This window comes from Choloepus didactylus, chromosome 4 (genome assembly GCF_015220235.1).
Source record: "Choloepus didactylus isolate mChoDid1 chromosome 4, mChoDid1.pri, whole genome shotgun sequence".
Taxonomy (NCBI): Eukaryota; Metazoa; Chordata; class Mammalia; order Pilosa; family Megalonychidae; genus Choloepus; species Choloepus didactylus.
The window spans coordinates 173,519,873-173,536,694 of NC_051310.1; the positions used below are offsets into that span (position 1 = coordinate 173,519,873).

At 35.7% G+C, this 16,822-nt stretch overlaps 1 protein-coding gene and 1 long non-coding RNA gene across 2 annotated transcripts in view; one reads left to right on the plus strand and one right to left on the minus strand.

Moving 5' to 3' along the window:
• TTC6 (tetratricopeptide repeat domain 6) overlaps window positions 1–16,822 on the plus strand; it is an 87,016-nt gene that overhangs the window by 67,233 nt on the left and 2,961 nt on the right. The window contains exons 12-15 of the mRNA XM_037834869.1: window positions 630–700; window positions 7,273–7,483; window positions 10,344–10,496; window positions 11,313–11,483. Coding sequence (XP_037690797.1) covers window positions 630–700; window positions 7,273–7,483; window positions 10,344–10,496; window positions 11,313–11,483 — 606 coding nt within the window. The remainder of the gene's footprint in view (window positions 1–629; window positions 701–7,272; window positions 7,484–10,343; window positions 10,497–11,312; window positions 11,484–16,822) is intronic.
• LOC119532448 overlaps window positions 1–16,822 on the minus strand; it is a 116,769-nt gene that overhangs the window by 46,832 nt on the left and 53,115 nt on the right. The window contains exon 3 of the long non-coding RNA XR_005216545.1: window positions 3,336–3,474. This is a non-coding gene — a long non-coding RNA (uncharacterized LOC119532448). The remainder of the gene's footprint in view (window positions 1–3,335; window positions 3,475–16,822) is intronic.

Sequence of the window (16,822 nt, forward strand, 5' to 3'; positions counted from 1 at the left end):
GGCCTCGGTAGCAGACTTGGCACTTTTAATTCTCTTTAACAGTTTCCCCAGGGCCATTGGGGCTCATCCTAGCAGATGTTCCTAACTTCGAATCTTGGGGTTAGAGTTTCTATTTCTCCCTCTCAAAAGGCTTCTTAGATCCCTGGAGAAAATGATACATTTTTCTCCAGAAGTGCAAATTCTAAGGGCAAGACTGGATTTAGCTCATCCACACAAAAGTCTGTGGCCCAGGTGCCTTCAGTTATGTAACTCCAAAGTTCTCTCCACATGAATTTCCATTTCCACCCAGACGGGAAAATCTCTGCCAGTGTTTGCAAGGAAAAAATATAATAGAAAGTAAAAGATTCCCCATTACACACAGAAGGGCAAAAGCATAGGAAAGGTCCTTATTCTTGAAGTGAAGACCAGTAGCATGAGATCCCAAGTGAGTTTACCGTAATGGGTGTCCTCTGCTCCATGTTTTCTCACTAGGTGTAATACTATAAAGAAATAATGAAGTTTTAGGAAAAGATGTGTATTTCGATGCTTGTGTTAAGCATATTCACGGTAGAGTCAAAGTTGGAAGGAAGTTTTAAAAAGCACAAAAAATAATGTTGCACAATTAACAAAAACTTATAAAATTGTTTCAGGATTTTAAACAAGCTGCTCTGATAAGCCAGACGGTGAGCCTTTGTCAGGCTGTTGCCTTGTGCCATCACAGGTATGGAATGCAATTTATGTTGAAGTGAAAACAAGTGGGATCATCAAATTTACCTAATTATTGCCTCATAAGTAAGCCAAGAAGGAAGAGCAAAAACAGAGGAAAATGGTGTGGAGGAGACAGAGTACAAAAATGAAGAGAGACACAAAGCAAAGTCTAGAATTTCCTGCAAGGAAGTGAGGACCACCTAAGTGTGGCATTAGCACACTTCTAACTTCGAATAAACTATTGTAGCCAAGCCAGCAAGTAAATACCTGGATCATGGCATTGGGGGATATCTAACTGATTAAAGAGAAAACCCCAAAATACAGAATAAAAGACATGGCTAATATACAGAATAAATTTACATGTAGCTCAAAATATCTAAGAATAAAAGAAACTCATTTGTTTTACCCATAAGATGGAACTAATTTTTCAAAAGCTTATTTACTGGATTAAGAGAGTGATTTCAAAAAATAATGTATTTTCAAGAAAATTTAGCATTTAAAAACATAATTCTAAATCTAAAAGTAATGAAAACAATACTAACAAATACATGGAAAGGACATTATGCTCTATGAAAAGCACATTACTTAAAACATTGTTACCTGTTTCTGGGATTGTTATAAAAATAAGTTGTAGAAGAAGGGAAAAGAACAGTTATGTAAGGCTGAAATACAGAAGATGATCAGCTTAAAATATAGACCAAGATACTATTATGGAATAGTAGATAACTTTGCTAAACATAACATTTACATTTCTACATATACGTTTGACATTCAAAAATTAATTTTTGTTCATTTTGCTTTTAAAAACATAGAAATTCAGCACATGAGGGTTTTAACATGGATAAAATGTATTTGGTCAAGCAGTAGTTTACAGCAATTATTTTTCATGAAAGAATAATAGTAAGTGTGGTTAATTTGGAGGGGGAAATTAGGATAGTTCATAAATTATGTAGACTAGGCTGTGTAAATGTCCAATTTAGAAAATAGAACACAGTTTGAATTATTTAGGAAATCAACATTCATCTTTCCTACCTTAGGACATATGTGGTACAGCTACATTTCCCTGCAAGTTTTATATATAAATACATTCACCTGAACTTGTGAAGGTGCCTTTGGCTTAAAAGACTCAAACTCGTCTCAGACCTTTAATTTTCTATCCACTGAGAAACATAGTCCACTGTTGTTATTTTAATCCATCAAACTTTGTACAACCCATCTCTTCAAGTAATTGTCATTCTTAAGAAGAGATGGAATAATGATGACTGATGTGTTTGTTTTCGTTGGTGGGTAAAGACCAACAATGTATACATTGGTTGTATTCTCTTAAAACTGAAAACAGGCTTCAAAATTTCCCTCATCCTCCTTCCTGTGGTTGGCAACTATCAGAGTCAGTAAATTTCTCTGTGTGTCAGATCACAATCTCTTTTATGAAATCTAATCACTGGGTATATATGTCAGAACCTCCTTAAGCTGATACTGCTTTGCAATTCCAAATAACCAACTTTTTTTTTTTTTTCCAGCAGACTAGAATTTCTATTGTCTTTTAATAAAAGTAGAATTTAAATCAACACTAAAGCCCTGATAACTCACAGTCTAAATTCCATGTGCTTTGAGTTTTAACAGTTTTACTGAATTTAACAATAAGAAATGTTTAGTAATTGGTTATATTTATCTCAGGAAAAATGTTTTTGCTTTTCAAGGCAAGTTATTTACTGATAATATACATAGTAGTGTGATTTGTAAGTATGGTGAGACACCATTGGTGTCTTATAGTGAGAAAAGTAAAATGTTTCCCCTTTGTAAAGTTTAAAAAAAGGAATGAACCTTTAAATTTTAAGGCTTTGATCTTTGAACTCTTGGGGTTGCAGACTTTTGAAGTATGCCTTTGTATATCTTTGGTTCTCACTCTTGTGGTTGCTAGGAGACAACATTCCTTAGTCTGAATATCCTATTTGTTGCCCAATTTGGTCACCAAGAGTGTTATGGCAGAGTTAATTTTTAGATCTCTTTGAAAAAAAAAAAAAAACTTAAGATTTTAAAAGTATCTATATATATAACAGAGAAAACCTGATTGATTACTCAGAGATGTATGTACTTTTTACATCAGTATACTTATTATTTCACTCTTCTTATATTTGCATGAAATATTTTTGAATCTTTGACTCTGCGAGCCACATTCTTTAGTTTTGGGAGGTATTTGTGATTTATTTGTACAGCGCAGTAGGGCACATCTGGTCACGTATGTGATTAATTTGGAAAATGCAGTGGGCCTTTGTGCGCATGGCCTGGCCTGTAAGCTCAGCACATGATGCAGAGTTAACAGGACAATTTAATGAGAATCGTGAACCTTCAGTAAGTGATCCTATTACTTTAAATTTATACAAACACATTTTATTTTAGAAAAACTCATTTAATACACTTCTATATTAGTGGAAATTGATGCTTAACAATTTATGTCTCAATGACAGTATTTCCTGATATAGCATAGATTCTGTGACACATTTTCCATTGGCTGTCATGTAGTTACTTAACTCAACCTGAGGACACTGTGTGATTGTTGCCGATTAGTTAAGTTGGATTTTAAATTTGGGTTCAGGTAGAAGGGAAACTGAGCCATCATGCGTAAGAAAAAATAGTTTGTTACTCACAGGTCCCAGAGAGAGAGGGGTGCCACGAGGGGTCAATGGAAAGCACAGGCATCTCGGGTGGGGAGCACACGGGCAGAGAAACAAGGACCAGTGGGCTTGCGCCTTTATTGTGGTCCAGGGGTGGAGGTTACTAGGTTACCTGTCAGAGTCAAGAATTGGTTAGTTTAAAACATATGTGCACGAAAAGGGAAAGGGACTGGTTGTCTGAGGGCAGGGAGTGGTTAGCTTAGCATTTGGGACCAGCTGTAGGATTTGGTTGAGGTGTGTGGGTGGAGTGGACACGGCTGCAGATGTAGGTTGGGGCTCTGGGGGGAGTTGATGCCCCAGGGCTGGAAAGCTGTTCACTAACTAGGCCAAAGTCAGTGCTGAGGCAAGCGACATAGCCAAAGTAAGAAGGATGCCAAGGCAGCACATAAAAAAGTTTTGATGGTATAACAGTGATATGCACGTCTTTAGCAAAATGAAATTGCTCTTTCTATAAAGGCATCTGTTTCATTTTTTTTTTTCCTTGTCTATTAGTGCAGGGGGATGGGGAGTCTCTGGCTTTGGCACTGTTACCTACTCTGTACTTGATTTTAGTCATTATACGGTATAAAGTGAGAGGCTTGCTAGGTGGCTTTTAAGGTCCCTTTCCAACTTTAAGGTTTAATTATTATTTACTTAGATTGAATAGACTAGGTGCTCATTAAATGTTAGTGCTGGTAACTAAATAGATTCAGAAAAATAATATCAATCACTATTTTTTTTTATTCATAACTTAAACAACATGGTGGTGAGCTTCATTTTAAAAAATTGACCAGGCTCTACAAGGGAAGAGATTGTATCTTATAGACCATATATTAGAATATATAATCACAAAGGCTTTTTAATCTCCCTCTGGGTGAGAAAGGGCAGGGTGTAGGAGGCATTCTGGATGTCGGTATACTAGGAGCATTTCAATAATTTGTGGGGAAAATATCAGCAAACTGAGATTGTCCTGGAAATTTCAATTTACATGTTCACCACAGGTATGCACCTAAGGAAACACATTACAATCCATAGCTAGAAATAATGAGTGCTACAAAACCCAAGAATTAGATGCACTTTCTACAAAATAACTATGGGTTAATAATCCTTGATAAATATTTATTTTGATAGGTTTAGAATTATTTCTGTAATACAGTGACAAGGCAGTTGTAGAGGCATTGTGACCCTACGTTAAGTTAATTAAGAACTTCTAAATACAGTGCCAATTATCATGAAAGGGGAGCACAATTTTATTGTAAACTACCTGATGGGGGTGAGCCTGTGTTTTCTTACTAACAACCCACAGAGAGAACTCAAAAGACACTAACTGCTTGCATGTCTAGTCTGTAACGTCAGAAGCTGAGCTTTACTAGTGCTTCACTGTTGATTCTTGCGTGGTCTTGTAGCAGAACACATGGTGCATGATTTTCGGGTAGTGTTTCCCAAAACATGGAGCAAATATCATGGGTACTGCAGTTACTTTTCAGAGTGTGTGGACAAGCACACACACACACACACACACACACACAAACACACACACACACAAAGCATTGAATCACATTGTGAGAAACTGAATCATTTTTCAGTTTCAGACTGAATTCTTTCTCAAATGTTCTGATTATGTAAAGGAGAAATTCTCAACCAAGAGCAGTCTTTAACATCTTTCTAACACTTAATAATCTTCCTTCATAATAGATGGAGCAGCCTGCAGGATGAGAGTTTTCTGCCGACTACAGTATCCAGGTGTAATTTCTGATTATTTTTAGAGCTGCCTTCTATTTATGGCTTGAGATAGTGATTTTTTTTCTATTTATGGTAGTGATAATAAGTTGTCTTTTAAAAATAAATTTATTTAAGAAAATAAGTTGATTTAATAAAATATATTCAGTAAATGATAGTGTAGATAGAACATAAGGCAACTGTCATGAAAGAGAGCCTGAAATTTGGAAAACAACTGTTTTAAGTGATACTCCCAAGCAATATCTAAGAGCTAGTAGTTTCTCGAACAGTTATCTTGGATTCTATGTATTTTATAAAGGAAAAAGCCGCAAAAGTAGAGATGTATTCTATTAAATTTTGAAAACTATTTGAGATGTAATGAAATTAATGTAAGGAAGATAATATTCATTGGATGAAATACTCTGTGCTATGTGTTTTTCACATGCTGTCATTTGATCTTCATAACAACTTTGCAAAATTAGTATTATTGCATGTTTAGGACTGATATACAATGATATACAATCCCTTCTGACTGTGCTAATGAGGTACCTGATTCCTGGCTCTTTGGCGCCAACTGCAGGTACAGGTGAAGAATGTGCGGTAGAGATGAGGCTTACCTGGGTGTGAATCCCAGGTGTTTACTCTGCAAACTTTGGACTGGGTGGTATTTTCTATGCCATTTACTATGTGCAGATTTTTCTGAGCCTTGATTTTCTTTTCATCTATCAAATGGAGATAATTGTCACTAACTGACAGAGGGCTTGGAATGTGAAATAGCATATGTAAAACACGTGGAAGAGTACTTAATAAGTAAGCAGTTGCCCAGTGTTAGCTTCTCTGCCCCACCCCCCCTTTTTTTGTTTAAATTCCAGACTCTCTATGCTAACTAAGGTTGAATGTAATTATTGGATGTGCACGTGAAATGGAGAAGTGACTTTATGTGCCCATGAACAAATATTTGATTCCTTCAACAGCCCCTATCCTTACCACAGAGAATAATTAGAGAAGATAGAAAGTTATCATTTAGCCACATACTTTAACAATTTAACAAGTTTTACGTTTTTCTCTCCCTTTCTTTTTGTGGTATATGTAATGAAATAGGCTGCCGTTACAGAAGATCAGTCTTATGGATCCCATTTCATGAAAACTTGGTTCCTTGTATTGTATAAGGAAATATTAAATACATATACATAAATTTATTTTTAATCTGATATAAACAGACTAATAAATAATAGCATGTGTTTTTCTATATTGACAACTGATAACTATTAAAACAGGTTCAGAAATAGCACTCAAGCACATTCTGTTATAAAAATGGCCCTTACCTTCCCTCTTTACCTTTACCCAAAACTTCAGATAACCTGTCTGATTTCCTCAGATCAGAAGGATTTACCTATCTGCATCCTAAGATGGTGTTCTAGTTTGCTAATGCTGCCAGAATGCGAAACACCAGAAATGGACTGGATTTTATAAAGGGGGTTTATTTGGTTACACAGTTACAGTCTTAAGGCCATAAAGTGCCCAAGGTAACACATCAGCAATCGGGTACCTTCACTGGAGGATGGCCAATGGCGTCTGGAAAACCTCTGTTAGCTGGGAAGGCACGTGGCTGGCGTCTGCTCCAAAGTTCTGGTTTCAAAATGGCTTTCTCCCAGGACGTTCCTCTCTAGGCTGCAGTTCCTCAAAAATGTCACTCTTAGTTGCACTTGGGGTATTTGTCCTCTCTTAGCTTCTCCGGACCAAGAGTCTGCTTTCAACGGCCGTCTTCAAACTTTCTCTCATCTGTAGCTCCTGTGCTTTCTTCAAAATGTCCCTCTTGGCTGTAGCTCCTCTTCCAAAATGTCAGTCACAACTGCAGCTGCACTGAGTTCCTTCTGTTTGTCAGCTCATTTATATGGCTCCATTAATCAAGGCCCACCCTGAATGGGTGGGGCCACACCTCCATGGAAATTATCTCATCAGTGTTATCACCTACAGTTGGGTGGGGCATATTTCCATGCAAACAACCTAATCCAAACGTTCCAACTTAATCCCCACTGATATGTCTGTCCCACAAGATTGCATCAAAGAATATGGCTTTTTCTGGGGGACATAATACATTCAAACCAGCACAGACAGATAATAAAAATAGAAGATTTTTTATAAGGGTTAATACAAATCTTTAAGAAAAAATAATAGATGGGAAAGCATCAATATTTTCATTTATTTTCAGAATTAAAGAGTTTGAAGAAGCTGTCAATTTCTTCACCTGGGCTCTTAAAATTAATCCACGTTTTCTGGATGCATATGTAGGAAGAGGAAATTCTTACATGGAATATGGTCATGATGCAGCCACCAAGCAAGCACAGAAGGACTTTCTGAAAGCATTGCATTTTAATCCAATGTACACAAAAGCCAGGATTAGTTTAGGCTATAATTTGCAGGTACTGTTATATAATACCATAAGCTATTAAAGCAACTTTTGGACAAGAGAAAGGATATATTTGGCCCTTTACTGGAGATGGGAGTAAATGTTATTTCATTAGTTATGAAAATTTTACCTTTCCCTTATTTTTAGTATCCAGAGTGGCAGTTGGAGACAGGGGTTCAGTTAATTACAGGGAGCCTGCCTGGATGAGCCTGGGGACCTGGTATGCGAGTCAGATGGGATTTTTTAGACCTGAGTTTCCTTAATAGCTGCACCCCTCTCTACATCACCCAATACTAATAGCAATTTAAAAAATTTGCTTAATGAATTTCACAGATAAGAACTGAAGTGGTCATTTGTTTCACTAGCTTATTATACCTGAGCACCATAGGTTTTTGTCTTATTAAATTAGTCAGAAGCTAAAGGGAATAAACAATGTTTGAAAATTTAGCAGTGGGCTCCAGACCTATGGTAGGTCAGATAGCTGCCATATAGAGACTTCTGAATTCAAGTCATCTTCCAGATGGAGTGAATTAGAAGATGCTGGGAAGGCAGGTTGCAAGGCATCTGTCCTTCCAGCTAGATGAAAAACTAAGTGTCATTCTGTTTGTTGCCAGGCAGGTTCTTGTAGTAATTTCTGGGGCACTCTGATCTGACTCATGCCCTGAAATTTCTTAATTCATGAAGCTATTTGCATTAATTTGCACTAATAAAAAATGTAGTTACATTCTTGGAATAAAATGCTAAATATGCCATATTTTCCATGAAATGGGACTGAGTAAGCTTAAATCATCTTCTCATCCTTTTTAATATTGACAATTTTAAATAATGGGCAAAGAGTATGTTTACATTATTATAATTTGCAGAAATCCCTATTAATAATTGGCTGTCCAAGTTGATCTTTGTTTCATTTAAGTTTGCTGATCTGGTAATAAATATATTTGTAGGTGGTTGTTGGGATTGGTAGTTAAAGTGAAGTGTGCCCAAGAACTTGTTAATAGAGGAAATAAGATTGCCTCTGAGTGTCTTAGCTCTTATTGGATCACAGGAGAAATGTGCAAGGTCAATTTAAAGAGACAGGATGACTCCCAGAGCAGCTAGAGCTGATTGCAATCCACTGAAATGTGTTAACATCAACATTCATTGCCTTCAACAGGCATTTTACTGAGCACCTACTATATGGCAGGAACTGCTCTCAGCCCAGGGATTACAGCAGTGAACAAGTTATACTTGACTCTTCTACTTGAAGAGTTTGCTGTCTAATGGAGAGATGGGCATCAAACAATCATATGAATAATTATTTAAATATAGTCATGATAAATGAAACAAAGGAAGAGAACAAGTATTAGGACATCTTATAGCAAGGGGACTTTGCTTTGTTTGAGGGGCCAGAGAGGGCTTCATGAGAAAGTAACATTTAAGTTAAGACCTGAAAGACTAGTAATTAATCAGTAGGTGCTCAGTAAAATGCCAGTTGAAGACAATGAATGTTGATGACTTGGGGATAGGACATAGTGTTCCAGACAGGGAACAGACCATTAGAAAGTCTTGAGAAGGAGACAGAGGGCCTAAGTGGGTGGAATGTCATGGGCAAGGGGAGAATGGTGTGAGGTGAGGGTAGACTATTGAACAAATGCTGGAGTTGAAGGACTTGTAGGCCACTTAAAAATGACAGGAGATTTGCATTTTACCAAGATCCCACTGGATATGTATCAACTTGAAAGAGGGTTGAAAAGCATAAATCAGGATTGAATCAGGAAAGGAGGGACTGAAAAAAGGTTATAGAGGCCCATCCAAAGTTTTGTGCAGGGGAAGGAGTAACCATTCCTCAACAAATACTTATAGATTCCCCTACTAAAGAAGTGAGCAAAACAGATAATGTCAGCAACAGATGACAGATAAAATCTATTGTGAGGCTGTTTGCAGCTGAATAGTCTAATAACCTAATCTCAGTTTGCCTGTTTCCTTGTTTATCAAATGAACTTGTGATGATGATGTGGATTTCCACATGGTTAATCCAGGGGGAGAAGATTTGCTGGTCAAAGAATAGTGTCTGCTTCTCTTACTAGTTATATTTCTTGTTAGTTTTATGTGAGAGTGACTGGATTCATCTTGGTCGAAGTAAGTTATCTTCTGAGATTCTGGCAAGTTGGGTTTTGACCCCATAAGAATAAAGGACAGACCTTGGACCATGCTCATGTATCAACTCAGTGCCTTCCTGTGGTGAGGTACTTAATTAGTTACTAGCTGGTCGTCTCTGGGAAAGACTCTGACATCATTCTATTAACAGTTTCCCTCTCCTGACCTGTTTACATTTTTCCAGTTAGCACTGAGTTTGCTATAAACAGATGCCTGGTAGTTTTGCACACATTTTCCATAGAATATGTATAGTGATCCTTAAATACCAAATGCTGGTATGATTTATCAAAATATGTTTTACAACATTAACTCACTCACTGATTTATGCAACACATATTTATTTTACTATGTGCCCAGCACTGGAGATTCAGAGCCAAGCAAGATAAATACAATCCCTGCCTGTGTGTGTGGAGCCCATTGTAAATTTTGCAGCCATTGTCAGAAGCATTGGTGTTTCACTTGGTGAATATGATTTTAGTGACCAAGATTGGTATTAAATTACTCTGACAATGAAATTTATTTTAATTAATTGAAATTTCAACAGAAATACTGAGAGTTAATTTGTCAATTGAATGCACACACAGTACGGCTTGCTTTCTTGTTTAAAATATCTTAGATTTAGTACAATATAAATATACCCTTACTAAAAGTTTTATTTGATTAAGTGGGTTAGAATTATAAACATTTATCATGTTACAGACTATTTCGTACCTCATGTAAATGAAAAATTATTTTAGGCTCAAGGAAAATTCCAGAAAGCTTGGAACCACTTTACCATTACCATAGCAATTGATCCAAAAAGCTACCTAGCCTATGAAGGAAGAGCTGTGGTTTGTCTTCAGATGAGTAACAATTTTGCTGCAATTCAGGATATTAATGCTGCCATAAAGGTAAAAATCCACTTATCATTAGCATACATTTATACCATCAATAAACAGGTTTAAGTTAGAAGTTCTCTCTTACCTTTTTAAAGTGACTTGTGGAGAAAATTGCTTTTTTCCCCAAGTGATTCCTAGGATAAAGAATTACTATAGCTTGCCAATTTTATAAACCTTAATGCATTTAAAATTCAAAAACAAATTCCTGATAAACACTGATTTCTCTTAGTAAGTGCAGTTTATAGTTTCATGGAACATCAGCATTATTTTTACTACAAATCGAATTGCACAATATAAAATAATGTTCTCAGTTTGAAGGAACTTAAAAAAGAATAATGCTATAGTGAAATGACAAATAATAATACCAGGTTTTGAATACAGTGACAGAAAAAATCTTTCTCTTTTCTTCTAGAACTTGAATCTTGGGTTTTGTTTTGGTATATTTGAGTAGGTGAGATTTGTTTAAGATGAGAAAAAGGATAATTGAAACTACATAGGAAAAATAAAACCTGTTAACCATTCAGTTTAATTCTTCTCTAGTTTAACATAGCTAAACAGATAAGCTGTTCCCCATGTCTGTTCCTTGAAAAGGAACTGAATAAAGCACTAAGCTTATTTGTTTACTGCAACCAAATCAACCAAGTGTTGACATTGAACCAACTTCATGCAGAGCGCTTTCTCAAAATATTTGCTCTAATGGGCTTTTACCTGCACTATGAGGTTACTAGTTTCCCACAAGATAGATTTCATAATGTTCATTTTTGCAGACATGAAATTGGAGTTAAGTACTATTTCCAGATGCTAAATACTCATAATATTATATTGCAGATCAATACTACAGCAGAATTGTTAACAAATCGTGGTGTGATTCATGAGTTTATGGGTCAAAAACAGAATGCAATGAAAGACTATCAAGCAGCAATTTCTCTAAATCCCAAGTACGCGCTGGCTTACTTTAATGCAGGAAATATCTACTTTCACCACAGGCAGTTTTCCCAGGTAATGTGTTTTCCTTAACATTTTCTTTTTGACATGAAATGCATCTTTGTTATGTATTGTTTCAAAATGCAATCCTTACATCCCAATACACCAATCATTCATTAGCTCTTCTTTTAAGAAATGTAATGTTCTTTTTCACAAAAATGTTTAGAATTATTTATGAAATGTTTGCATCTCTATGGATTTATTCTTCTCATTATCATCAACTATTCAACTTTTGTCCAGTAAATATTCATTTCCACTTCCCCAGGTATCAGCATTGCCTTCCTGTGGTGAAGTTGTCACCAATTTTTCAGCATGGAATCCTCTGCTCCTTTCCTGCACTTAGCCAAATCTAGGATTACCTCAAGACCCTCCTTTGTGACGTGATGATCAAACTTTTTAAATTTTTACCTTTTCTAAGTTTGAGTCACAGAAACATCTGTTTGGGAGTAAGAAGACCTGGGTTTTAGTTTTGGTTTTGCGGGAACCTAATGGGAATAAGGAGAACTGGGGTTTAGTTCTGTTTTTGTCTGACCTCTTAACCTCTTTGGACCTCAATCATAATATCTGAAATAAGTGTTGAATTAGTAGATGATTTTTTAAAATTTGTTTTATTTTGACTTGCTAATGCATTTACATGATTCAAAACCTTAATTTTTAAATTTCTGCTTTTTGTCTATATTCACTCTTTTGTTTGGTTTTCCTTCCAGTTTACTTTGTTGTTCTTTGTTTTGAGTCGGAAGTTTACTTCATTTATTGTAACCCTTTCATTTTTATTGTGATAAATTATTATGATTATCCCTTTCCCTGAATATTGCTTTAGCAGTATCTCATGTGTTTTGTTTTTTTATTACTGATGTTTTTCCAAAATTCTACAACTGCAGTTTGTATTTTACTTTGACTCAAGAATAAATTAATAGGGTGTGTAAAAGTTCCAGGTGGAAGAATTTTTATATTTTTCTAAATTTTGGAGTTTATTGAGTGTTAATGTGGTCTAATATATGGCAACTTTTTTGAATACTCCATGGGTCTTTTCAGAGAAGTTTTCTACTATGAGAATATAGAATTAAACATATATTTATAAGGTCTATCTTATTAATTACATTTTTAATTAGTTTATATCCATTTTTTCCCTTGGTTTATGTTAGGCTGATAAAGGTTTATTCAAGTATTCTATTATTGGTTAGTTGCTATCTCTTTCTCCTTACATCTCTTGTAGTTTCTGCTTTATGAAAATTTCTGTTGCATCATTTCATGTATAGATATTCATACCTGTTATATACATATTGTAAATTTTAGTCTTCAGCATCATAAATGCCCTTCTTTGTTTCCTTTAAAGCTTTTTGGAACAAACTCTATTTTATCTATATTAAGATCATTATCCCTAGTTTCTTTTGGTTTGCTTTTGTCTGGTTTTCCTTTGCTTTCCTTTTTTTTCCTATTTTTTAAATTCAGTTTTATTGAGGTATATTCACATACCGCACAGTCATCCACAGTGTACAATCAGTTGTTCACAGTACCATCATAGAGTTATGCATTCATTACCACAATCAATTTTTGAACATTTTTGTTACTCCAACACAAAATATAACTAAGAATAAGAATAAAAGTGAAAAAGATCACCCAAAACATCCCATCTCCCCATCCCCCCTATTATTCATATAATTTTTGTCCCTGTTTTTCTACTCAGCTGTCCATACACTGGATAAAGGGAGTGTCAGCCACAGGGTTTACACAATCACATGGTCACACTGTATAAGCTATATTGTTATACAGTCGTCTTCAAGAATCAAGACTACTGGGTTACCTTTGCTTTTTTTTTTTTAATTTAAATGTTTAGAAGCCTTTGTTTTAGGTGTGTCTCTTTTATGCAACATAGATTTGGATTTTGCTTTAAGAGTCAGTTGGAAAATATTTTCTTTTAGTAGATAAGTTAAGCCTATTTACATTTTGATATGATCAGTATGTTTGGTCTTAGTTCCATTTTTTTATATTATGTTTTCTATTTATGTGTTTTTCAAAGCATTTTATTCTGTTGTCTGTTTTCATTAACTTTTTTTCCACAGTTTTCCTGATATTTAGGAAGATTTGTATTTTTGCTCTAGTGATTATCTTTATAAAAATACCTGTATATAATGTACCTTTATTCCTCATTTCTTTAGTTTCTCTACCATGAGCAACAATAAAATTACTCTGTAACTGTCTCCACCAGTACTCCTTCCTCTCATTCATTATTCAAATTTAGTTAATAGTATTCTCTCTTTTTGAAAATATTCATGTTTGTATTCTGAAATATTCTTGAGCTGATTGTGTGAGTTTATTGTGTCAACTTATTTCCCTCTCTCTCCCTGTTCTCCCATTTCATTGTGTTTCATTATTCCTACCTTGCCAGAGTATTTAATTTTTACACAAAATTTTGTTCCTCTTTTTGTGCCCTTTAGTCTTAGTTCCCCATTTCAATACATTCAGTTCTCCCTACCAGGCTTTAAGCCAACATCCACCTCTACCCCTCCCTGCCTTCTATAATTTATTGGTTGGAAATTAGTCCTGTAATAGAGTTCTGAGGAGGACTCATGAGAACAATATCCTTTGAATTTTTTGCATGTTCATAGTTGTTTGTGTGCAGCCTTTATACCTTAAGGACAACATTCTGAATTTAGAATTCTTGGCTCACTTTTTTTTTCCTTGAGTGTCTGTAAGTGTTGCGCAGTTTTCTGGTGTTATATGTTGGAATCAAGAAGCTTGATGCCAAACTGATTTTCTTTCTCTTTTAAGCAACTTGTCCTTTTTGCTAAGACAGCCAAAGGTTTTTTTTTTTTTTTTTTTTTTTAAACAAAAAGTTTTACCAAGATATGTCTTTGGGGTCAATTTTGTTGTGTATGCAATGTGCATTTTCAATGTGTAGATTACAGAAAAGTTTTGTTGGATTACGGTTTAACTGTTTTGTTTTTTATTTTCTTCATTGGGAATCCCAGTTATACATATGTTGACTGTCCTTTGACTTCTGTATACCTTTTACTTTTTCCTCAAATGCTTTTATCTCTAATTTGTTTCCTATTCTTTGCTTTCCTCATGCCTCTTTTCTATGTCTTAACGGTGTTTTCTGAGATATCTGTTACCCTTTGTGGACCTTTATTTCTGATTTGTTTTTTCTTAACTATGATTGCTTTCTTAGCATTTTTTTCTAGTTCATTTTGAAATTTTATAATTTCATGTGCCTTATAGCAATATTTTTTTTTTCTAGTGAGTTTTTATTATCTTTCCAAAAGTAAAGCTGCTATTTTACATCCTTTTGTTTACAATGAAGACAGGCAAATTCCTTTTCTGTTACTCCCCTTTGAATAAGATAAAAATTTTCTCTGGACCAAAAGCAGGAATTCTTGTGGGAAACAGAATGATGGGCCTTGGTAGCTTTCCAAGTTGGTGTCCTTCTGATGTTGTGGTCATTGTCCCTCTGACTTTAAAATATGGCAGCCCTAGCCTAGTCTGGTTTAGGAAAGCTTCTACTGTGTTTCTTACCATTTTTCACAGCTTTTGCCTTCTAAGTTGATGCACTCACTTTTAAAGGTTTTTTTTTTTGTTGTTGTTGTTGTTTACTGGCATTTTCTGGGGCCCTCTGCCACCCAGGTGTATCATCATACTCCTTTATGAAATGATCTTTATGGCACCTTTATTTGCTAAGATGCTGTGGTTCTGGCCCACCTTTTGCTGGGAATGTTCAGCAAACATTTCCTGATTGCACATAGTTCTTCATTTATTCAATCTCCATGTATTTATGATGTACCTGCCCTATGGCAGGCAGTAATAATGGGCTGAGGATACAGAGCTGATCAAGACAAAGAAGTCTTCTGATATAGCTTCTGTTTCATTGCAGGAAGATATAGGAAATAAAAAAGGAAATATGTAAACAAGAAAATACTTAGTGGCAAATGCCTAGTACAATGTAGTACAATCTCACAGAACCATTGTTACATCAGTATTAGCAGATGTGTGAGACTATATGAGACCACCTGAGTAGAGAGTGTAGATGGAGAGATGGGGCTTATTAAAGAGCAAGCCCAGGGGTAACATGGATATTTAGAAGTTGGCAGAGAGGAGGTGCCAGAAGGAGAAGGAAGCATTTGGCCAGGATAATGGGAAGCAAAACAGGAGAGGAGAGCAGCATGTCTGAAGAAAGAGAAAAGTTCAAATTCTGCTTTGAGTTCAAGTAGGAGGAGTATGGATAAGGTTGCTGATCACTTTGGCAAGAACATTGTTGGAGGCAGAGGGTTGAATGGACATGACTGTGGAGAGAATGTGAACTGAAGAGTTAGAGACAGTGACTACAGACAACCTATTCCAGAAATCCTGCTGGGAAGAAGAAAAATGAAATGGGGTGGTGGATCGAGTGGGCTGAGGGGTTCAGAGGTTTTTGTTGTTATGAAGATGAATGGTATTTATTCCTATGTCAATTTAGAAGGTTTTAGTAGAAAGGGAGAAATTGTTGCAGGAGAGAGCAGAGGGGATAATTACGAGCAAAATCTTTGTGAATTAGATGGGTTTAGAGTTCAAAAGTTACAGGGTAGCCTTTGACAGGAGCAAGTTCTGCTATACATTATATCAAGAGGGAAAGAAGGGGATTTTGGCACAGTTGACTGTAGATAGGTAGATTTTGGTAGTAGGCATTTCTACCTATTGATGTTATTTTCTCTGTGGAGTATGAATATCAGTCAATGGTTAAGAGTAGGGGTGGGGGGTCAGGAGTTTTGGGGGAGAAAAGAGATGGTGTGAAATAATTGTTGTGGAGAGTGGAAAAGTGAACATACTAGGGGAGTATAGTAGGGTTACCTGCAAATATAGAGTTCTAATTTGAGGTTTGTGATTAGGAATTTAAAATGAGATCTTGATTCTATACTGCTCTGTATATAATTGCTGTACATATCCAATATTGCTTTTGCCACTCTACAATTGTTTCTGTGTGTTGATCTCTTACCTTCTCACTCCAATTTGATTGTAAGCTCTTTAGGGGCTGGAGCCATGCTTTGCCCTCTTCTTCTTACATTTTCTTTCTCAGAAAGCCCATCTGTTCTCATGATTTGCATTACTTGTCAACCTACATCTTTCTTCTGAGTTCCTAACCCAGCCACTAAAACTGGATGAATTACAAATGTGTTGAAGCCCAAAATGAATTGCTCCTCATATCTCCTACCCTCAGTCCAGCTCTTCTGCATATAAACCCTCTCTCAATTCAAAGTATCATCTTCCATAAAGTTACATGATTAAAAATTATCAGAGTCAACTATGACTCATTCCACCTCATCTCCTTCATGGAATTGGTCATCAAGTCCTGTCAGTTTTCTTTCTTCATTTTTTTCTCT